Below are 20,390 nucleotides of genomic sequence, written 5' to 3' on the forward strand. Positions count from 1 at the left end.
TTAGGCCTAAGTTAGGGGAAAAAAAGGGTAGAATATAAAAAAACGTATACCATATAATAAGGTATTAGTTAAAATATTTGAAATGTTCTTCCCTTGCCAGATGGTTTAAAGTACCAGTGTTCTAGTGAAAACAATTACGAGGTCTGGTACCTGTGTATAGCGCTCATCCCCTTAAATCAGTTTATAGTCTGTCGTGAAATGATGGAATATGAGGCAGACGATAGGAGTCTAAGAATAAACTGTGCCTTTATTCCAAATGTGCCCTTTTGTTGACACATGTTTTGACTGATGCTGGTCTTTATCAAAACAGGGCAATTAAACATGTCTGGTCTTGTCACTCAAAAGAGTGGGTTCACTGTGATCTATCTGGAATGCGACCCGCCATCCGGCTTGGATCTTTCCTTAATACGGGGGTCCATATCTGATATAAAGGATTTAAGAGAATTCTTCCCATCCCACTGTCACGAACAGTGAACCCACTCTTTTGAGTGACAAGATCAGACCAGTTTAATTGCCCAGTCTTGATAAAGACCAGCATCGATCGAAAACTGTGTCAACAAAAGGGCACATTTGGAATAAAGGAAACGTTTTTTTCTTCGACTTATATTGTATGCCTCATCTTCCTTTATTTCAGGACTAACTACAAACTGATTTATGTGCACCAGCGCTATATAAAGGTACCAGACCTCGTAATTGTTAACTAGATTAAGGTTTGGGTAAAACTTATGGTACCTGAGTGAGCGAGAGCCCACACCTCGAACTAATCATCACAGAGTGAGCACAATTATTCCCTCTTTTTGCTTTTCTAGTGAAATCAGTTCACAGGTAAGTACCTGGCTAGCGGTTTTAAGGGAGTACAAATAGCCCTCTTCCACAAGACTTAGCCAAAGCCACAACTTAAGTTTCCAACAGGGAAGAAGTAACTCCTAATTGAGTGGTCCCCAGGCAGGAATCCCGATCAGAACTCCACCGCTCACAGTCAAGTAAGGGTAGTTAAAGGGATTACAGTATGTGGCCGTTTAATCCCTTCAAGGAGAGAGAACGTCAAAAGTAGTTTGCAAACTCTTTCCCCCAAACACCAAATCTCAGGAAAACCACCTTCAATTAAATAGGGGTTACCTTTAGCCTGGTTGCAGGTGGTCCAGGGGTCGTTGGTAAAGAGGTGGTTTTTAGTGTCTGGTTTGGAGTGTGGCCAAGGTCCTTTTACAGTCTACTGAAGAAGGCACAGTTCCAGGGATCAACCAATTGGACAAGAAGGATGATGATGAACAGTGACCACTGCGACTCCTTTGTTGAAAAACAACCCGCCCGGACGCTGCATGCATGGGGATTTGGCGTAGCAACCCTGTGCATGTTCAGCAGACTCTGATCGTGCAGGCAGAACCACTCAAGCTTCAGGTAGGTCCCTCATTTTGTAAGAGCAACTTCTGCTGGGAACCAGTTTCCTGTCTCATGCGAAGTGATCTGCAAACTGTCAGGCCACCAGGCAAGACCATCTGGTCCAGCAGGGATGCCCCCTTAGTGTCTGTTACTCTCTGGCATGCTTCAGCATACTTACAAGCACACCAATGGCAGTACAGTAGTGCAGGACGCATAGCTGAATAGGTCCACCAATCTTGGGTGGGAAGGTACACTTTGAAGGACTTCCGTTCTCGCAGAAAGTCCAGGGGTTCCCCAGTGGATAGCTTTAGTAATATTTGTTCCTCTGCTGCACTCCAGAGGGCTCTCCTCCACGTTGTCTTTGGACTCTTGGTTCCAGTGTGCAACATGCACAATGGCTCCCAGACCCTCTCCTCTTTTCCTAAATGTGGGCTGGGGGCTGCCCAAACTCACCAATACAAAGGATCCGAAACATTCTTACAGCCAGAGGCTGTCTGATCATGGATAGCCATCCATGCAACATCTGCCCAGCAATAGGCATATCCTGGCTGGAATTGGACCAGAGAGTCCCAGCCAGTTTCAAACTCGCAAAGCACCGACCAGGGGTATAGGGAAGGAAGATTGCCAAAAAGCAAAACCTGACTTGTACTTTGAGGCACAACCATTTTGAGTATATGGTGTTTAAATAGACGTTATCGCAGTGAAAAGAATGGTGCAGGGTAATGTACTGAAAAAAACATGTAAAATACGGATCACTGCCATCAGCCTGTCCTATGCACATTACATAAGTAAAATAAAGTTCCACTGCAAAAAATCTAAAATGGGACACACAATGTCCCTGCAACACTCCACTGAAGGTGACTTGTATTACAATGTAAAACAAGGGGGAAAAAGTAAATGGAAGAAATACTCTTCCTTCACTGCGAGCTATAGCGATTGGCCAGTACCCCCAAAACATGTGAGGTGAATGTCGGCAAAAGGGCCCCACGCACCCAGAAAGCAGCCAGAATCCCAAGTCCATGACAAATATACAGGGGACTCCATTAAATCAATGGAGCAAAACTTGCAAAAAATGAAAAATACGCTAACAGTCATTTACAGGACATTTTCTCATAAATACGCGAGGATGTGATATTTTACAAAGTCCCGTTCCTCCGAATATACTGCCACATTTATACACTAACAGTATAGGTGTCAGTCTGCTTTTGTGTAGTGTTGGAGTTATAGTGAGATTTTATTCTCTTTACCCATCTTTGGCTATGGTGGGTATGTGTGATGTGCAACCTCAATTTTGCAGTTTTCTGTACAGTGCCTATGATTAGACATGTTGGTCTCCATTTTAAAGAAATCTCTTAATATTAATTCTAAATTATTAACCAGCATCTGTTAACACCTTTTGCTGGCTTGGGTTTAGCAGCATTAGCACAATGCCATGGGACAATAAACCAAAGGGTTTAGGGTCATTCAAAGACGCATGGGAAGGCGCTGTATGAATCCAAGTAAATCTCATAGCCTGTTGAAGAGGCCTGCATTATTAATTTTCTGCAGCCCTCGTTAGTCCAACTTTGGAAGGTGGGGTTTAAAGTGACTACATAATTCCCTGAAATCATGCTGCTAACTCGATTTTTGTCCACAACAAAAACATCAGTGCACTCTGCACTGGGCTGAGACCTGGTCCAATTATCCAGTGGGTGCATATGTGGAAGGGTGAACGATTATCGGTTCACATGAATGCAAACTATTACTTAAATTGGGAGCATGGGTTATTTTACTCCATGCTGATTCAAAGGACACCTAAACATTTTTTTGCAATTGGGTGTGCATTCAGGGTAGACTTAGATTCAAAATAATGAGTACACAAATGTGGATGTTCACTGCAGTTGCAGGTTGGAGAGACTGTTGTGCCTTCGTGATATGCGACCTCCACAAGGAACTTCACAGCACGCACTGCAGCCGTCCATAGTGCTTTTCTGATAAGAGAATTACTATTGGCAGATGCAGAACTTTATCATAAGTTGAATTGCTTTGACAATCCCGCCCCTACTTGTTCTACCACTGTAGACCTACAGGCTCCTCTTATTCTCACTCTACGCTTTCCCTGTACTTTACCAATCATTGCCCCTGTACTACACTATGGGCCTCATTCCGAGTACGGCGCTAACCAATGGCGCTATTAACGCCTTGGTTGACGCCGTACCCGGACCGGCAGCGCCTTGGTGGATGGCGGAATTACCGCCCCATTCCAAGGTTGGCGGGGCGGTAATTCCCCATTCACCAAGGCTCTTCCCCATTCCCAAATGAGCCCCCATAGGGCTCAATGGGAATGGGGAAGATGCAAATAACAGTGACCGTTCATTACGGTCATCGTTATTGGCTTGGAGGCCCCTTTGCGCCCTCGACTTTAACACCTGCTCAAAGCAGGCGTTAAGGGCGAGGGCGCAAAGGGAACTCGGAGTATGGCGGTAAGGGATTACCGCCACCGGTCTCGTTACTGGTGGCCGCTATCCCTTACCGCCATACTCGGAATGAGGCCCTATATGTCCCTAAACCCTTACTCATTTTCCTCTTCTTTGCCTTACAGGGTGCATCTACTTTCCACACCCTTCCTCTGTGACTGTCATCCCTTCAGTCTTGTAGGGTTGATTTATTTTCACCCCCTACTCTGCTCATCTTTCCTCCCTCCAGGCCTGCCATAGTTACTCTCTGTAAGGTTAATGTATCTCTCTCTTTCTCTCTCTGTCTTTGCCACTATTGTAGAGTCAGTTCTTCGCCCTTTGTCACTCCCTTTCTCCCTATCTCGATCCCTGCTCTCCTCGCTTTGTCTCCTTTCTCTTTCTGTCAATCTGTGTTTATTTTCCTCAAGGCCTTCAACCCCTCTCTAACACACTTGCTCTCTGAGTATACTGCTCTTGAATATATGCAGACTAATACTTCCCATTTTAATGACTCAACTGTTCCTTGTTTATCGCTCCTCCCTTTGCAGGTTTGCAGGTGGAGTTTATAAATCCCATATTCGAATTCTCAAAAGGAATGAGGCAGATGCAGTTGGATGATGCAGAGTATGCGCTTCTTATTGCAATTAATATCTTCTCAGCGGACCGGCCAAATGTCCAGAACCACCAGCTAGTGGAAAATCTGCAGCAGCCGTATGTGGAAGCCCTACACTCATACACACGCATCAAGAGGCCATTGGTATGAACAAATAAATACAGCATAGGCATCTGCGTGAAAAAATGTTAGGAATATTTAAAAAGTTAATGCATATATGGACATATGTCGACCAAGGCATAGATAAATGCAACTCATACATGCGCATGAAGACTCCCCAGTTTAGGAAAAGACCAAATGTATGCCAACATTAAGGGCCTTGGGTATAGAGAAATGTCTACTCCTCAAACAAGTACCCACCTGAGGAGGTCCAGTGTACAGAGACACAGAACAATGCATGCATCTGCATCAAGACAATGAAAGTATGAAGATGCACAAAAAACTGAAACCGACTCACCATTACCTTTGGTAGAGAGAAGCGCAACAACACATATTCACATGTAGAGACTCCCCGTGTAGGCAGGCTCATAAAAACTGAAACGCATGTTTCCAGATCACAGGTACAAGGAAAGCAAAATAAATTACTGATCTGTAGTAACGGGTGCTCCTATTTCCAGTCCTCTGCTCCCAAACCCATGGCCTGTCTCTCCCTTGAGAACTTTAATTCTTTGTTTTGGATGGGAACATGTGGACTTCTAGTGTTTTTTGTTTTATTGTTTCTTCCACTTCACCTTAGTTGTCGTTTAATCATCTTAAGCTTTCCTCATTGTGTGTGCCAGCAAACAATACCCTCGTCACCTTGCTCTGCAGACACCACTCATTTATGGTTTCTCCTATTATGCTTTCTATAAGAGCTGCAGCCCTTTGTATGCATTATGTCTTTGCTTGCGTTCCCTTAGGCAGAGGCAAACTTTGGACCTCCACCATTTTAATGGACTGCCCCAATCCTTGTCTGAATCCTTATTGATTTGTGGGATGACTTTTGCCTTACTCACATGCTATTCCCCCTTTGTTTTGGGTGAACACGTCAGTCTCCACCTTAAGTGTAGCATTACAGGGACACACTGTGTCCATTTTCTTTTTCTTTAAGTAATGTCAGTTACTTTTGTGATGCGTACTGGGAGAATCCTGACGGTGCCTCCTTAGAAAGACAACGGACTAACACCAAAGCCGTTTACCTGCCATGTCCCAATACAAGGATCAGGCAAAGTCAGCCAATTGACCAGAATCACACACACCTGACGGCCCTTTCCCTTCTCCACAGGGATAAAAGGTGGAGCACAAGACGAGCAAGGCAGACCGCACGACATGAGAGCTGACTCAGCACGGCAGGTCAAAAGGAGGAGAAAGACGGCGCAGACAGAGAGGTTGAGAAGGAGAGAAGCAAGCTTGCCCTATCCAAGCAAGGCCTGTGAAACCTGAGCAGAAATTATAAGACGGTGAACAATAGCCAGCATGTGTTGTAGCAGATGTCTAGGGTACACAAGACCCTCCTCTGCTAATAACCAAGCCGGGGAAGGACGCTGGTCTCTGAGGTTCCAACCTTGACTCCAAGGATAAAGAAAGACAAGCGGTTCATCACAGTCGGTGAGTCGAGCGGAGAATCGATAAGAAACAGAACTGTCTTGAATGAAAAGTAGCCAACGGCTAATTTGAACTTTGAAAAAATTAAAGATATGATTCAGGAAAGGGGGTGGGGGGACCAGGAACCCAGGAGGCGGCACCACGGGGGTGCTCAAGCAGGAAACTCAGTGCGATTACCCGAGGGTTGAAACTACTGTAACCAAAAGCCCTTGGGAAGAGGCAAAAAGAGGTCAACGTGGTCATACAGGGGCCTTGTAAAATCCTCTGTACCGTTGGAAGTCTTTGACGGACAGATGATTGTGAAGCTAAGGGAAATGAATCTCGCTTAGTGAAATGAGCGCATGAACAGTGTATGGTAAACGTTGGCGAGAGTGATCCCAGAAGGGGGAAGCCGACAATCGGAGATCAAGCTTGAAGTACTGTTTAAAAAGGCACAAAGACTTGTAAAAGTAAGAGGTATTGGAAGACCAGGGGAAGTGAATTGTCCCCCTGGTCAAGTGGGTCCGAGCCCGGTCGAGCGCGATCCAGGGGTGAAAAGTCATCACCCAAAGTTCACTGAGAAAGGAACTGTTCAATTAATTGGTTAAATAAGGCACGTGAGCGGTCGGAGCCCAGAAGAGGGGGACCCAGGGTGAAGCCATCAACCAACGTGAACTGTGTAACAGAACTTTTTGTTTTTTGGATACATCAGGCCTCGAAGGCAAAAGACTTTTTAATGCAAAGAAACTTTACCCTCAAAGAACCTGTTAGCTGGAACAGAACTGTCGGCCAGTGCTGAAAAGTTCAAGTGTGTGCTGTACCAGCTGGAACAAAACTGTCAGCACATGCCGGGAAGGCTCGAGCATGTGCTGTGCTCCAAAGTCCCACCTTGTCCCATGTTAAAAACGTGGGGAAGGGAAACCTCAAGGCAATCACATCCTGACTTATTGTTTGAACACTATTTACTTTATTTGATACCCTATCCCACATTCTTTCTGTAATTAGTTGTAAGGAATTGGCAGTAACTTTGTTTTGCCACTATTTGGTCCCAATCCACACTTTAGCCAGTGTTTGTCCTTTTCGTGGGCAGAATGTGAGGTGGCAGGCTGTCCCTGGTTGAGCAGCCTCCCACCTGTTTGAATGTTGGAAGTCTATTCCATCGGTGGGCGTGGGGCAGTCCCTATCCCAAATACTGGATGGAGGAAAGAGCGTGAAGCTATTCAAGATCATTGCCCTCCAGATTCAAGCGCATGAAGCTGGAGGACCACCAAAGTCCTGCAGGAGGACTGTTACCAGCAATGGCTAAGCCATCCTTCGTGTTTCAGACCTTTGCCTTCGAATCGACTGGAATGACTGAACCAGGTGCCTTTCTCCTCTGGACTGGTGGGCCCAAACAGTGTGAAGTTCTGCTCTTCATCCATCATTATCTCACTGTCGGAGTGGCATCCTCTGAGCTCCACTGGGATCTTGCCAACATGCTGCTGCCGCCATCTCACCATGAGGAAGGGCCTACTGGAACACCAAGTCTAACCATGCTGCTTCCAATTGCCTGCCGACCATGTCCAGGGTCACATCAACGTCCACTCCAGTCTGATGCTCCTGAGGGTCCTCCTGTGCTGCTGGGACCAAAATCTAGTGATCGTCTTTGGGCCTGACCTAAACTTCGCTGGAAGCCTCAAACCTGCAGCCTGTGAACCTCCTACTGCCAAGCCTACATACAGTGAGCCTTGTTAACTCCACCAATTCCCTGTCCCATGGTGCCTGTGGTGTTGCAAATTGGATGAACAAGAACATTGGCATAATTTCAGGTTCTAGAGGCCAAATACATTTGCTGCTGAGCTCTGTTTTGTTTAGTTCCACCAGTCCTCAGTATAGGTTGGAACCTGGATGCCTTTACCACTACACCACTTTACAAGGAATCTAAGTTCCTTGTTGCACCAGAATTCCCATTTTCGGGATTCTAATGCCACTTTTTGGGGCCCTTTACATTTTTGCATTTCCCCCCTTGTATTTTCTGGTTCTTTCATCTCTTTTTGGTGACCAGACCGACTTCTCCTGAAGTCCCTCTTCCATTATGTTCACGTATACCTTTATTTAAGGTATATGGTATTGGGTCGGCAGTAATGTGCTCAGTCCCAGGGGTGCCTCTCGGGCATCCCATTTTTGACCTAGATTGCTTGTTTTACTTTACATTGGTTTTAGGGAATCAGTGGGTGGTAGCTGTGCTTTAATATGGCTTCACCCAGGGTGCAAGGCATGTTACCGTGTTGGTAGCCCAATTCACTGTTTTGGTACAATATGTTTTTTTTTTATCCTGCTCCGGCCATTTGGTTTTCTACAGCTTCCCTTTGGCTCGGTGGCCACGAGATGACCTCAAATTGGCCGTTCTGACCATGTGGGTTCCATATTGATCCTAACTGGTGTAGGCTAGTGTAGGTCCCTGAACTAGCCCTCTTTTATTTTTTTTTATTTTAAAATGTGTAAAGCGTACTAGCAGCCCAGAGGCATCGAGCCACTGTTGCATTCCAAGTCTCTTAGTTACATGTTTTACATTAGGATTGTCTTAGTACAACACTACAGGTTACAGTCAGAGTAGCAGTATTAGAGCTGAGAATGTACTTTACAATATTGTGTTACATACAGCAATTAAAGTTCTACTCAGCACATTAAAGACAGTGAGGCCTAGGTCAGGGGTAGAGGATAGTTCATACGAAAAGCAGAGTTTTAACTGCTTTGTGCAAGGTTAAATGGGACACTATACCTCTTAGGTGGGGAGGTAGGGAGTTCCATAGGGTAGCAGCAATGAAAGGGAAGCTGGAGCCACCAGCACACTTCCTCAGTATCTTGGGCACTGATTCAGTGGGTGTATGGGGTTCTGCTGGGTTTGGCTGTGTGTGGTTTGGTGATTCTGTGTGATAGATTCAGGGGGGGTGTATTGTGGAAACACGTGTGTGATAGCCAGTGTTTTGAAGATGACTTGTTCTTTAATGGGGAGCCAGTGGGCTTGTTTCCTGGCTGTTGAAATGTGGTCCCTTTTGGGAATGCCAATGGCAGCCCAGAGCGCATTATTTTGGACAGTCTGGAGTTTCTATATATTTTTTGTGGAGGTGCCAGCCAGGAGGGCATTACAATAATCAAGCCTGGATGCAATTATGGCTCTAGCTATGGTTAGGCAGTTCTGCTCAGAGAGCAAGGGTCTGGCTGTGTTGAGTAGCTTAGAGTACTAGGCCGCTGCGGACACAAACCTCTCAATGACCAGACAGGTAAATGCTATAGAGTCCAGGTAGACTCCCAGGGTTTTCACGGAATGGGAGACTGAGATTTTGTGAATTGTCAATCATGAAGGAACTGTATTGGTGATGTAGTTGCCTTGAGGTTTCTGGGGATCCCATTAGAAGTAGTTCTGTTTTGTCGCCGTTTAGGCACAACCAGTTTTCTGCCATCCAGGTTTGAATGCTGGAGTAAAGAGAGTTGAGAGTTTCGGTGTCACTCATAGTCACCAGTTAGTGGGAGGAGGACCTGAGTATCGTCGGCGTAATTCGTGTAAGTGATGCCCAGTGAGTCAAGGATGTTGAACAGTAGCCTGGTAAATATGTTGTACAGGGTGAGGGATATGCAAGAACCCTGCGGGACGCCACACTTGATGAGGGTCGGGTGGGCACAGGCTTCTTCTGAGAAGACTTTCATGGCTCTTTCTTGAAGAAATGAGGTGATCCATGCTGTGGCTTTGGGGGAGAGGTTTTCAGTGGATGAGAGATGATGGCAGAGGGTTTTATGGTCAACGAGATCGAAGGCCGCTGACAGGTCTAGGAGAAGAAGGGCTGGTTTGCCCGAGTCTCTGATGTCATCCATTTGAATCTTGAGGTCTGGCAGTGCTGTTTCTGTTTCGTCGCCTGGGCAGAATCCTGACTGGCGTAGACCAAGAAGGTTGTTGGCTTCAAGGAACTTTTGTTCTTGTAGATAAGCTGCTTTATCGAGGATCTTTAAGAGAAATGGGAACGTGGTGATGGGTCTATAGTTCCCTGGATTGGTTGGGTCCAAAGTGGGCGTACCCAGGCCTCTTTAAGGCAGGTTGGGACATGCCCAGTGGAGAAGGGGGTGTTGATAAATGCTGTGATGAAGGGGGTAAGGGTGGAGGCGCACTCTTTGATGAGGGGAGCAGGGCATGTGTCCCCTTTGCAGTTGGATGGTTTGGACTTTAGAAGGGTGATGACTTCCTGCTCGCTGACTTCCTTAAAGGAGAAGAGGGGAGAGTCACTTGGGTTAAGGTTTGGGAGAGTGTGGTTAAGAGATTGTTGGTGAGCTATGATTATGTCTGTAGGGTGTCGAGTTTGCCGAGCAGGGCAGATTGGATGCTGTTACACCTGGCTTTGCCCTTGTTGAAGGTTTCTGTGGGGGGAGTGGGTGATTCTAGCTCCCTGAAGATGGCGAAGATCTCTTTGGTGTCAGATCACCGCGTAATCGGAGGTTATAGCCCAGGTACTCCTTGGTGGCATTAGGTGGTAATAGCTGCCAGTGGGGGTGGATTGGTTGTGAATGCATTTTCTTCCTCTTAACAACACTATCAGCCAACTACTTTTGTACCAGTTCAAGATGGAGAGTTTCCTGCACAGCAATGATTTTCTCAGAGCCTAGCCTGATGCAGTTTGGATCCTCAGGAGAGGTTCTAAACTTCCTTTCATTCAGGATCTGCTCAAGAGAGGTCACAGCTGCGATGAGTTCCAGTTAAACATAGAGCAACCAGAGGAAAAACCCATTTTCAATACAATCAGCAGGAAGTGCTAGATGACCAAAATTCAGATAAGTGACTGAATTTTAAAAAGAAATGTTACCAGAGAAGTTGGTATTGGCCCAATGGACTGCGGATATGGACATATGTGCTACAGTGGAACACGGCGTATACACAGCACGTGACTGCCCATTGAAGGCCATGAAAATATGCGGCCAATGGGAGTAAGGGAACTAGCAGGAGTTCTTGGGACATTATAAAGGGAGAAAACCCAGCTCCCTAGATTGAATTGATGGTATTTAGCTACTACAGTGTATCACTGAACCAGCAATCTGGGCCTCAAACTGCCAATTGTAAGGAAGTGTATGTGTGTATGTTGGATGGTTTATGTATGTTTTTCAAACTAATAAAAAGATTTATAAAAAAAATGAAATGTTCAAGGAAATGTTCTTTTAATCAAATACAAGAAATGGACGTTGCGTGTACAGTGTAAAATAAGTTGTAGTTATGATCATATAGAAAAGGCGTTTGATCGCATTAGTAAAAAGTTACTCATTCATTTGAAAGTGATTTGAACTGTAAGCAGTTTCAAGGTAAAGTGTTTGGAATGAACCTGCGCACGCTCCGGCATCAGCAGCAAATGCGTATACTTCAATAAGGCCTTGCACGCACGTGAAGTTATCTGAATATTGACATAGTGTTCGTTGCGAGCTGGCCATGTCACATTTGCGGAAAGGACCTAGCAACGTGATTTGACGTGAAGGATAGTGAGTGAAACAAAGCCGTGTCGCGCGTCCCTATCGGAGTCGTGTTGCGTATGAAGAAAGGATTAACAGTGCAGGTCAGCTGTTGATGCGGATGCAGATAACGGCAGTCTGAGAAGTTAAAGTAATCCTGGCGCGGTGAAATACAAGTGAGTTTCCTTGCGCGAATTTCGTTTAAGCTGCAAAGGCTATACCCGGCACAGCAGCACACAGAAAGCTAAGAAAGACTTACAATCTAGATTCCAGTCAGAGGAGACTGAATAGAACACTAGAGATAGCTTTAGTGCATGGACAAAGCTGTTGGGGAGTATGTTTAAATACATTTTAGAAATAACTCTTCAGAGTGAAAAAAGACATTGAGTTGTTGCATAACATTGTATATAATTTTCACAAGCAAGCTAAAACATAAGTTCTGAAACAGAGGTTGAAAGCAGAGCAGCTTTAAAATAATACCATTGGGAAAACCAAAGCAAGGCCTAGGAATCACTACAGAGAATCAGCAGTGAGTAGAAGCTGCAGTTGGTAGCTGGGCAGCATTTAAACTATACCTGTAAGCAAACCAAAAGCAAAGGTTCTGAAATCTCTACATGGAGTCCGCTGTGAGATACAGCAGCAGTTGATAGCTGAGCACCAGTTTTCAGGAACATCCTTCCATTGAGTTGCCTTCAGGCTTAGAGCGAAGGCAGTCAGGAAATCAGTGGTCTGGGTGGGAGCTATTTCTAATTTTAGTTAAAGTTTATTGATGGTTGTATAACCAGTGATGTATTTATTGCAGGTTTTCCAGAATTCTGAGGCATCCCGAAGTTTGAGGGCATTGGAGAAGGAATCCTGATCATTTATTTTATCCACTTCCCCTTTCCCCTGGTCTGATTTCCTTAATAGTTGTTGTGAATATACTGCTGGGAGAACTAGTTTGGGGGTCTGGAGGACTATTCGTCTGCTCCTGCAGGATTTTGGCACTGGGACCTCACAGGTGCCTAATTTGGCATTGGCTATTCTGGAGTTAAGAGGTTGTTTTAGCTCTGATGATAGCTAATTTGTACTCTTTAGCGATTTTGTTGAATGCTAGTTTTGTGGAATTGGCGGGGTTGGCTTTCCAAGTGGAGAGAGCTTCTCTTTTTTTTGTGTGTAGCTCAGCGTGCTCTGAGGTAAACCAGGCATTAGTGTGCTTCTTGCGCTTGCCTTTCCTTGAGGTGAGTGGGGCGATAGCATCTACTGCTTGGGTAATGATAGAGTTGAAACTTCGAGCTAGAGTCTCAGGGTCATTCACGAATGGGGGGCTGAGTGCAGGCACAGAGATGTAGGGTATGAGCCTCTCTTTGGTCAGCTGGCAGGAGCTCCTTGTGAGGGCAGGTGGAAGGGTAATCTCTTGCTGGGGTGTTGTATTAGCAGTGTTCAGATCAAAAAGGATGACATGCAGGTCGGTCCAGGGCAGGGGTAAGTTGGCCTTGTTGGTAGGACGGCAGTTGTGTTGTGAAATCCAATCTAGAGTGCGACCTTTGATATGGGTTTTGGTTAGTGACAGATTGTTGAAACCCTAGAGTAGCTAATGCTTTATCAAGCAAATTTGCTGAGGAGTCATTTGGATCATTCAGGCTAAGGTTAAGACCTCCTAGGATGATGGCCGTAGAAGATTTTTTATTAGTTGTCAGAGAGGAGATGAGCAAGGGCATCCAGGAAGTCCACGACAGGCCCTGGTAGCTGTAGATAATGTGGAGGGTGATGGTGCAGTTTGAGGAGGGGTTCACCTTGAGGAGAAGGTAATCGTTGTTGTTTCCAATATCACTGTCTACCTTTCTGATCAGGATGGTTTCTCTTGCTTTGAGGGCAACCCAACTTCCTTTCATGTGGGGGTGGTCTTGCCTGAGTATTATGTACCCAGTAGGGATAGCTAGGGCTAGTGCAGGGCCAGATGCTTCATGGAGCCATGTTTCTGTGATTATCATGAGGTCGAGATTGAGACTGGTGATTAGGTTGTGAATGTCCAGGGCGTGGGCTGGGAGCGATCTGGCATTGATGAGGGCGCAGCTAAGTGATGTTACTCTTACTTCCTGTGTGAGTGTCTTTGCCTGAGTGGTAGCCTCAATGACCGCCAGTATGGTTGGTCATCTGAGCCTCTGCCCCAGCCCTTTTCTCTGTGATTGACTGGCTGGCCAGGGGCCAAACCACTTTATTTCATTTATTTTTTTATTTAGTACGATTTAGTTTTACAAAAACTTTTCACACCATATATTAATAATAAAGTATTACAATTATTAATACCTTTATATGTGTAGAAAAATTACACACAAAATTAAAATAAAATACTCTAAAAATACAATCTGAACGAACACACACAATGTTCTCCAAATATAGACCAGTTTTAGAAAACTTCATCCATTAGCTCTGACGTATAAGAACGTTTGCGAAGATAGTACAATATAGTAAACTTACATTTGTTCAAGGCAGCAAAGATCTTAACATATGTAATCGCTCAAATACATAGTCGCCTATCACAGTGCGTAGTAATTCTTCAAAAAGAAGCAATTAAGTGCTTTGACGAGTGGTATAATTATGTGTCTCCAAATACGTACAAAATCAAAAATGGGATGACCTTTGGGAGCAACAATTCCATACTTTCAATTCTTTGGGGATTTGCCTAAAACAATATCCCTTCCCTTAACTTTTCAAATTCATCCTCCAGTATCCAGTCTAAGAGACTATATAAAGCAGCTGCTCAATCTAAATTCACTGTTTAATGTGTTAATTACTCCATGGGGACACTAAATTTGAACCCATAGAAGGGAATAAGGCATCTCATAAGCCACCTCCACGTGGTTACAGTTTTTGGATAACAAATTACATGGCTATTCAGGCGGATGCATCCATCATGCGATTCCTCAAGTCATTTTCAATTTTTAATAAGAATTTACCCAAAGCTAGCGTGAATGCGATGTTCGGATTCGCCATACATTTAAACCACAGGGCTTCCCTTGCAACAACCGTATCTCGTACATTCTTTTCTCCCAAAAAACTGATTGTTAAATTCTCATAGTAGGGACAGTATATAACTAAATGCTTGATGGTTTCAGTCTGGTTCAGATGCAAACATAATCTACAGTTTTCACTAGTATTAGTAAACCAATATTTGATACGTTCCATCGTGTGCATTTGATTCAGTCTAAACCTCATGTAGATATCACAAATAATTTCACAAAGAAAGCATTCAATATATCGCAGTCTCAGCGATCTTGTGTGTAAATGGAACGAAAATTCTTTATAGAACTTATATTTTGCAATGTCATCACTCATTGGCACCCAAACTGATTCATAGATCTTTTTTTTTGGCATACGCAGGGCGAATCTCAAGATCTCCCTTAGTAATGTTAGTCAAGCATCGGATGCTTTCCATTCAAGCTTGAAACAACATAACTGAATTAGGGCTGGATTTAATTAACATGACCGCAAACTCTTGATATAAAGAGTTATGAGGCGGGTTGACCATTTTTGCATTAGTGTTTAATTATGCAAAACATCTGCCCACATCTCTGAGGTCTCTAAAAAGTCAAACCACCTACTGCACCTCCTCAGAGGTACTCTACGTTTCCTCTCTTTCCGCCAGAAGCTCACTGTCTCCCAAGCTCTGGTTCTGTCATGATGCCCGCTCCCGGGGAGCCGGTTCAAGCTCTGCGTCCCGGAAGGCGGACATCCAGTCCCCAAGGAAGGACCCAGCAACCCCATATAGGGGCCCTTTGGACAGTGTCCTGGCGCCTATGGCGCCAGGCTCATAAAAGACATCAGTCCTGGCGCCATAGGCGCCAGGCTCATTATGGGAGTGCTTGGGTGCACTCACCTGATGCAGACCATGCTGCAGGATCCTGGCCTCCTTGAGGCCTGAAAGGAACTACTTTACCTCTGGGACTAATTTACCACCCGGGTGTGGTCGGGGAAGGATACATACCTGATTGGAGGAAGGATACATACCTGGAACTTCCAAGGCTATTTAAACCCCACCCGAACAGCCACACGTGCTTCGCGTTGTTCTGCATCTAGCAGCTGGACGCTCACCGTGTCTGCTCCTGCATCCTGACTTCTGCCACGCCTGCCAGCATCCTGGATCACCTGCAAAGGAAGAGAAGAAGAGAACAGAAGAAGGAAAAGTCCTTACCTGCTAAATCCGCATCCCGGAGACATCTCGCCGACAATCCTGAAAAGGAAGACTTTAATTTAAAAGCTCATCGCGTCGATCGCTGCAGCGCCGCATTCCTCTCACCTTTACAGGGCGCCTCCATGTTCAGCAGCGATCATCCGGATTCGCAGTCACGCCCCAGCGCCTAGGGAGAAAAAGACCAGAACAAAAGGTGAGAGAGAGAAGGGAATAAGGAAAGCAAAATCTCCATGTTAAGACTTACCTGTTGATTCATTCCCTCTTCATTTCGGGTCCGCGCCGCATCCTGGCATTTCCGGACCCCGGCCCCTAAGGGGAAAAAGAGACATCAGCGTTAATGAGCGAATGAAAAGACATTACCAAAAAACGCTCATTAAAGACTTACCTGATTTCTACAAGGATTTCACCTCTCATCTCGGGTCAGTGCCTGTTCCCCGGCATTCCGTACCCCGGCCCCTATGGGGAAAAAGACACTAGCATTAGTACATTAATGCATGGACACAAGGGGAACCTCTTATCAAAAAAACTTACCTGGAAGCCAAGCAAGTTTGGTTCTCACCAATCCGAAAATCCAGTGAAGTAACTGGATACCAACGCGCCCCTGCATCAGAAGCAGGATGGAGAGCTCGTCCTTCCAGACCCTAAGGTGAGACGCTACGAGAAAGCACAGAAGGGTTTCGAGGAGGGTGAGAGGGGAAAGTGGGAGGCCGATTGCATTACTCCGCAGACAGTTAATCCCCTATTTTCGCCTACAGAAGGATACTTCTGCGAGCCAGAGCCAGATTTGGGGGCCCGGTCCAGTCCGTCTTCCGAACCCTGCGCATCACCTTAGAAGAGGTCACAGCAGCGCGAACCAGGCCAGCGCCTCCGTGGGAGTCAGGTGAGCGTAACAGGTTCTCTCTAGGTTGGATTATTGTAACGGCCTCTTTCTAAATCTACCTGCCTCTTCTCTCCACCCCTGCAACAAATCCAGAACAGGACTGCTAGACTTGTCCTTGGCCTCAAGCCCTGGGATCGTATCTCTCCAGCTCTGAAATCTCTCCATTGGCTCCCGGTTAAATATCGGCCAATTTCCATTATTCCCTTTCTGGGCAAACTCCTGGAAAAACTGTCCATCTCTCAGCTCAACCTTCATTCTGACATGGTTGGCTGTCTCCATGACCACCAATCTGGCTTCAGAGCTGCCAGAAGCACGGAAACTGCTCTCCTGAACATCCGTGAGGATCTGCTCTCCAACCTTGACACTAGCATTCCCTCTGTCCTCATCCTACTCGATCTCTCATCTGCCTTTGACACGGTCAACCATACCATCCTGCTCAACCGTCTCCGTGATAACCTCGGTATCACTGATCAGGCTCTGGCCTGGCTGACCTCTTTCCTCTCTGACCGACCTTCCCAGGTCAAACTTGGGTCCTTCCTATCATCTATCTCGCTCTCTACGTGTGGTGTTCCCCAGGGCTCTAACCTCTCACCCTGGTTTTTCAACCTATACTTGGCAACTCTCGCCCACTGCATTGCCATTTTCTGTTCAAATTTCCAGTGCTACACTGACGATACTCAACTCATCTTCAGGCTACCCTCGGCCACCTCCTCACCTTCTCTCATCTCTGATTGCCTTACTGCCATTCAAGATTGGTGTTCCGCCAATGATCTCTGTCTGAACGCCAACAAGACTGAAATCCTCCTCATCGGGACACCTTCTCCAACCTTTCCCCTCACTCTCTGGCCGGCCTCTCTTGGCCCTCCTCCTACCCCCACCTGCAAGGGTAAGAACCTCAGAGTCATCTTTGATTCTACACTTTCCTCTCTGCCCACATCTCTGAGGTCTCTAAAAAGTCAAACTTCCTACTGCACCTCCTCAGAGGTACTCTACCTTTCCTCTCTTCCCCCCAGAAACTCACTGTCTCCCAAGCTCTGGTTCTCTCTAGGTTGGATTATTGTAACAGCCTCTTTCTAAATCTACCTGCCTCTTCTCTCCGCCCTCTGCAACAAATCCAGAACAGGACTGCTAGACTTGTCCTTGGCCTCAAGCCCTGGGATCGTATCTCTCTAGCTCTGAAATCTCTCCATTGACTCCCAGTGGATGCAAGGATTAAAATTAAAACCCTCTGCATTGTCCACAAGGCTTTCTAGGGCCTGGGTCCAAAATATCTTCAGCTATCCCTCCGTAAATACCTCCCCTCTCAAGCTCTTTGCTCCTCATCTTCGAACTCCCTCAGGGTCAGTCGTTTTTCAAAGAAACGAGCTGGGATAGATCTCCGTTTTCGGCTGGGGCCTCCCTCTGGAACAGACTCCCTGCCACTCTAAAACTTGGAGGAAACCATCTCAGTTTCCGGAAGCACCTCAAGACCTTCCTCTTTGCTTCTGCCTTCGCCCCCCTCCCCCCTGCTGATCTGCTCTCTTGGCATCTTGCACGGGTACAGCCTCTGTCTCTGGTCCCAGGTTCCTGCTCATCCTGCCACCCTACTGCACTGCCTCCGGGCCACCCCTTGCACTGGGGTTGTATTTGTACCAATACAGCCCCCCCCCCCTTTTTTTCCCCTCCTGCACTTATCAGACCCACCTGATCTGCTGCCTTAAACCTAGCACTTGCCACGTGGCTGCACTACCACTTTGTGCTGATTTTATTTATTTATTTATTTTTATGATCATTTATCCTGTTTCTCCTTTGCTCTGCACTTTCCACTTTCTCCCTCTCCTCCATGCACTTTTCCCCTCCCCCTGCCCCATGCACTTGCACGTTCTCATTGTCACTGGGCCTAGTAAGACGGTTGTTTTGTTCTCCCCTGTTCCCCTCCCTTGCCTTGTCGTGCTCTGAAACACCTGTCTATGAGCGCGATATAAATAAAATATCATATCATATATATCAATTGTCTCCAATGAAATCTGGAAGGTAAACTAGATAGACCTAATTCTGATCGAATACATGCATTGGGGATAGAATTGGCCAAACCTAAAATTTGTTTCCATATCCGAGCTTGCATCGAATCTAAGAAAACACTTAAATATTGAAGGCATAAATCCAAGCCATATAGAAGAATGGCTTCAATTTTCAGTAGGTAGAAATGTATAGCCGGTAGGAGAGAACATTTGCAATATTTTTTTAATATAGTTTTGAGCTGCGACATCAAAGGTCTTAATTTCTTGTTTAACAATCTCTGCCTATGAACTTGCGAAGAGATATCAGACAGGTCGTATCCTAAATACATGAGTTCCATTTGCCTTTCTAAGGGGACACCATTTAATGACCAGTGATACATTTGTGGTTTCGTTTTTCCAAAAAAAAACAAGATATTAGATTTCTCTGCATTTTTGCACAAATGGAGATCCACCGCTTATTTGGCAAACGCCTGAAGCTTATTCTGTAATCTATACAGACTTTTGTCAAATAACAGAATATCATCAGCGAACGCGAGCCACTTTACTCGCAGATTTCCTATTCCAATAGGATAAGTAATAATTTTCTCCCAAATAGATTCAATATCGGAAAGATATAAATTAGAGTGTTGCTGCCAAACTGCACCCCTACTTCAAGCCAGTATATGTAAAGATTTCATCTGTGAGGTCACCTTGATTATTGAGGCGTACTCTATAACAGGTATCTGTATGTAGCAGTGCAAGTATTTCAATCAAAGTGACAGAAAAGCCACATTTCCTCATTTAACGCAAAGATTATTACAAATCACAGTCAAAAGCAGAACTTGGGTCCAGTAAGCCATGAACACTGTACTACCTGCTGTGTTCTTAACGGTACGCAACACATGAGATAGTTTTGTGGCATTTAATGCTGTACCCATATACGTACAAAACCAGTTTGATTCTGAGATAGTACATTGTTTTTCCAGATATATTCTTCAATCTCATACAGTATTAAAATGGTGAAAACCTTGTATGAGGCATCCATCAAAACAATGGGGCGGTAGTTTTTCGGATCCTCTAGATTGCCTTCTTTATAAATGGAGATAATTATAGAAGTAAGCCACGAACAGGGGATAATACTGATGTTAAAAATATTTTCATATTTCAGTTTAAGAATGCCTGCCCAAAACACTGCATCAGCTTTTAGCACACAGGCGGGTATCCCATCGGGGCCTGATGCCTTAGAATAACAGCTTTTTTTATGGCCCATGTGATGTCATCAACAGACCATTTAATGCGCAGCAAAGCTGTTAAACAAGTTTTCCGAAACTTAAGTGAGAAAAATAAATTAGGCATTTGAAATGCAAGGGTAAATGTGCTTGGACCACAACTCTGCTGATATCGATGTGTGCAGTGCATTGAGTAAGTCACCTTTGGATCGTGTTTAATAGTGCGGCCCAACTTTGAAACCATCAAATCGCACAACTTCTTATTCCATCGTACTGAGATCAGTGGATTCTCTATTTACACTATACCCAGTACAGGAACATTCTGGAAATAATTACCACAACTCTTTATTTCAATTGTGATGACACAATGATCACTATAGCCAACATCAAAACTTTCACATATTTGACCTTGCTCCATCAGGTCTGCTGATATATAGAACAAATCTATAATTGAGGAGGCCTGCCCTCTATGCCAAGTAAAATTAGGAGCATTATGTCTAAAAGGAACTACAAACCTATTCCATGTGTCAAAATAATCATTGCACCAAACTCCCCTCTTAGCAGATTGCCAATCAGCCATTGAAGATTTCTGCAACCCCTTATGATGAAGCGAATTGGCACAATTTGAATTAAAATCACCACCCACTATGATTTTATAATTTGGGTTACGC

The 20,390-nt window shown here is 45.2% G+C and overlaps 1 protein-coding gene across 5 annotated transcripts in view; it reads left to right on the top strand.

The window, feature by feature from the left end:
• The window catches only part of LOC138452997 (oxysterols receptor LXR-beta-like), a 427,073-nt gene that overhangs the window by 341,917 nt on the left and 64,766 nt on the right, over window positions 1-20,390 (top strand). For 4 of the 5 annotated variants that reach the window (XM_069605405.1, XM_069605411.1, XM_069605424.1 and 1 more), the window contains exon 9: window positions 4,364-4,572. In XM_069605405.1, coding sequence (XP_069461506.1) covers window positions 4,364-4,572 — 209 coding nt within the window. Of the gene's footprint in view, window positions 1-4,363; window positions 4,573-5,692; window positions 11,154-20,390 lie in introns of those variants that run through there. The other variant, XM_069605431.1, reaches the window with a different exon arrangement.

The sequence above is a fragment of the Ambystoma mexicanum genome, chromosome 1p (assembly GCF_040938575.1).
Source record: "Ambystoma mexicanum isolate Mex_15411 chromosome 1p, UKY_AmexF1_1, whole genome shotgun sequence".
NCBI classification, from domain to species: Eukaryota; Metazoa; Chordata; class Amphibia; order Caudata; family Ambystomatidae; genus Ambystoma; species Ambystoma mexicanum.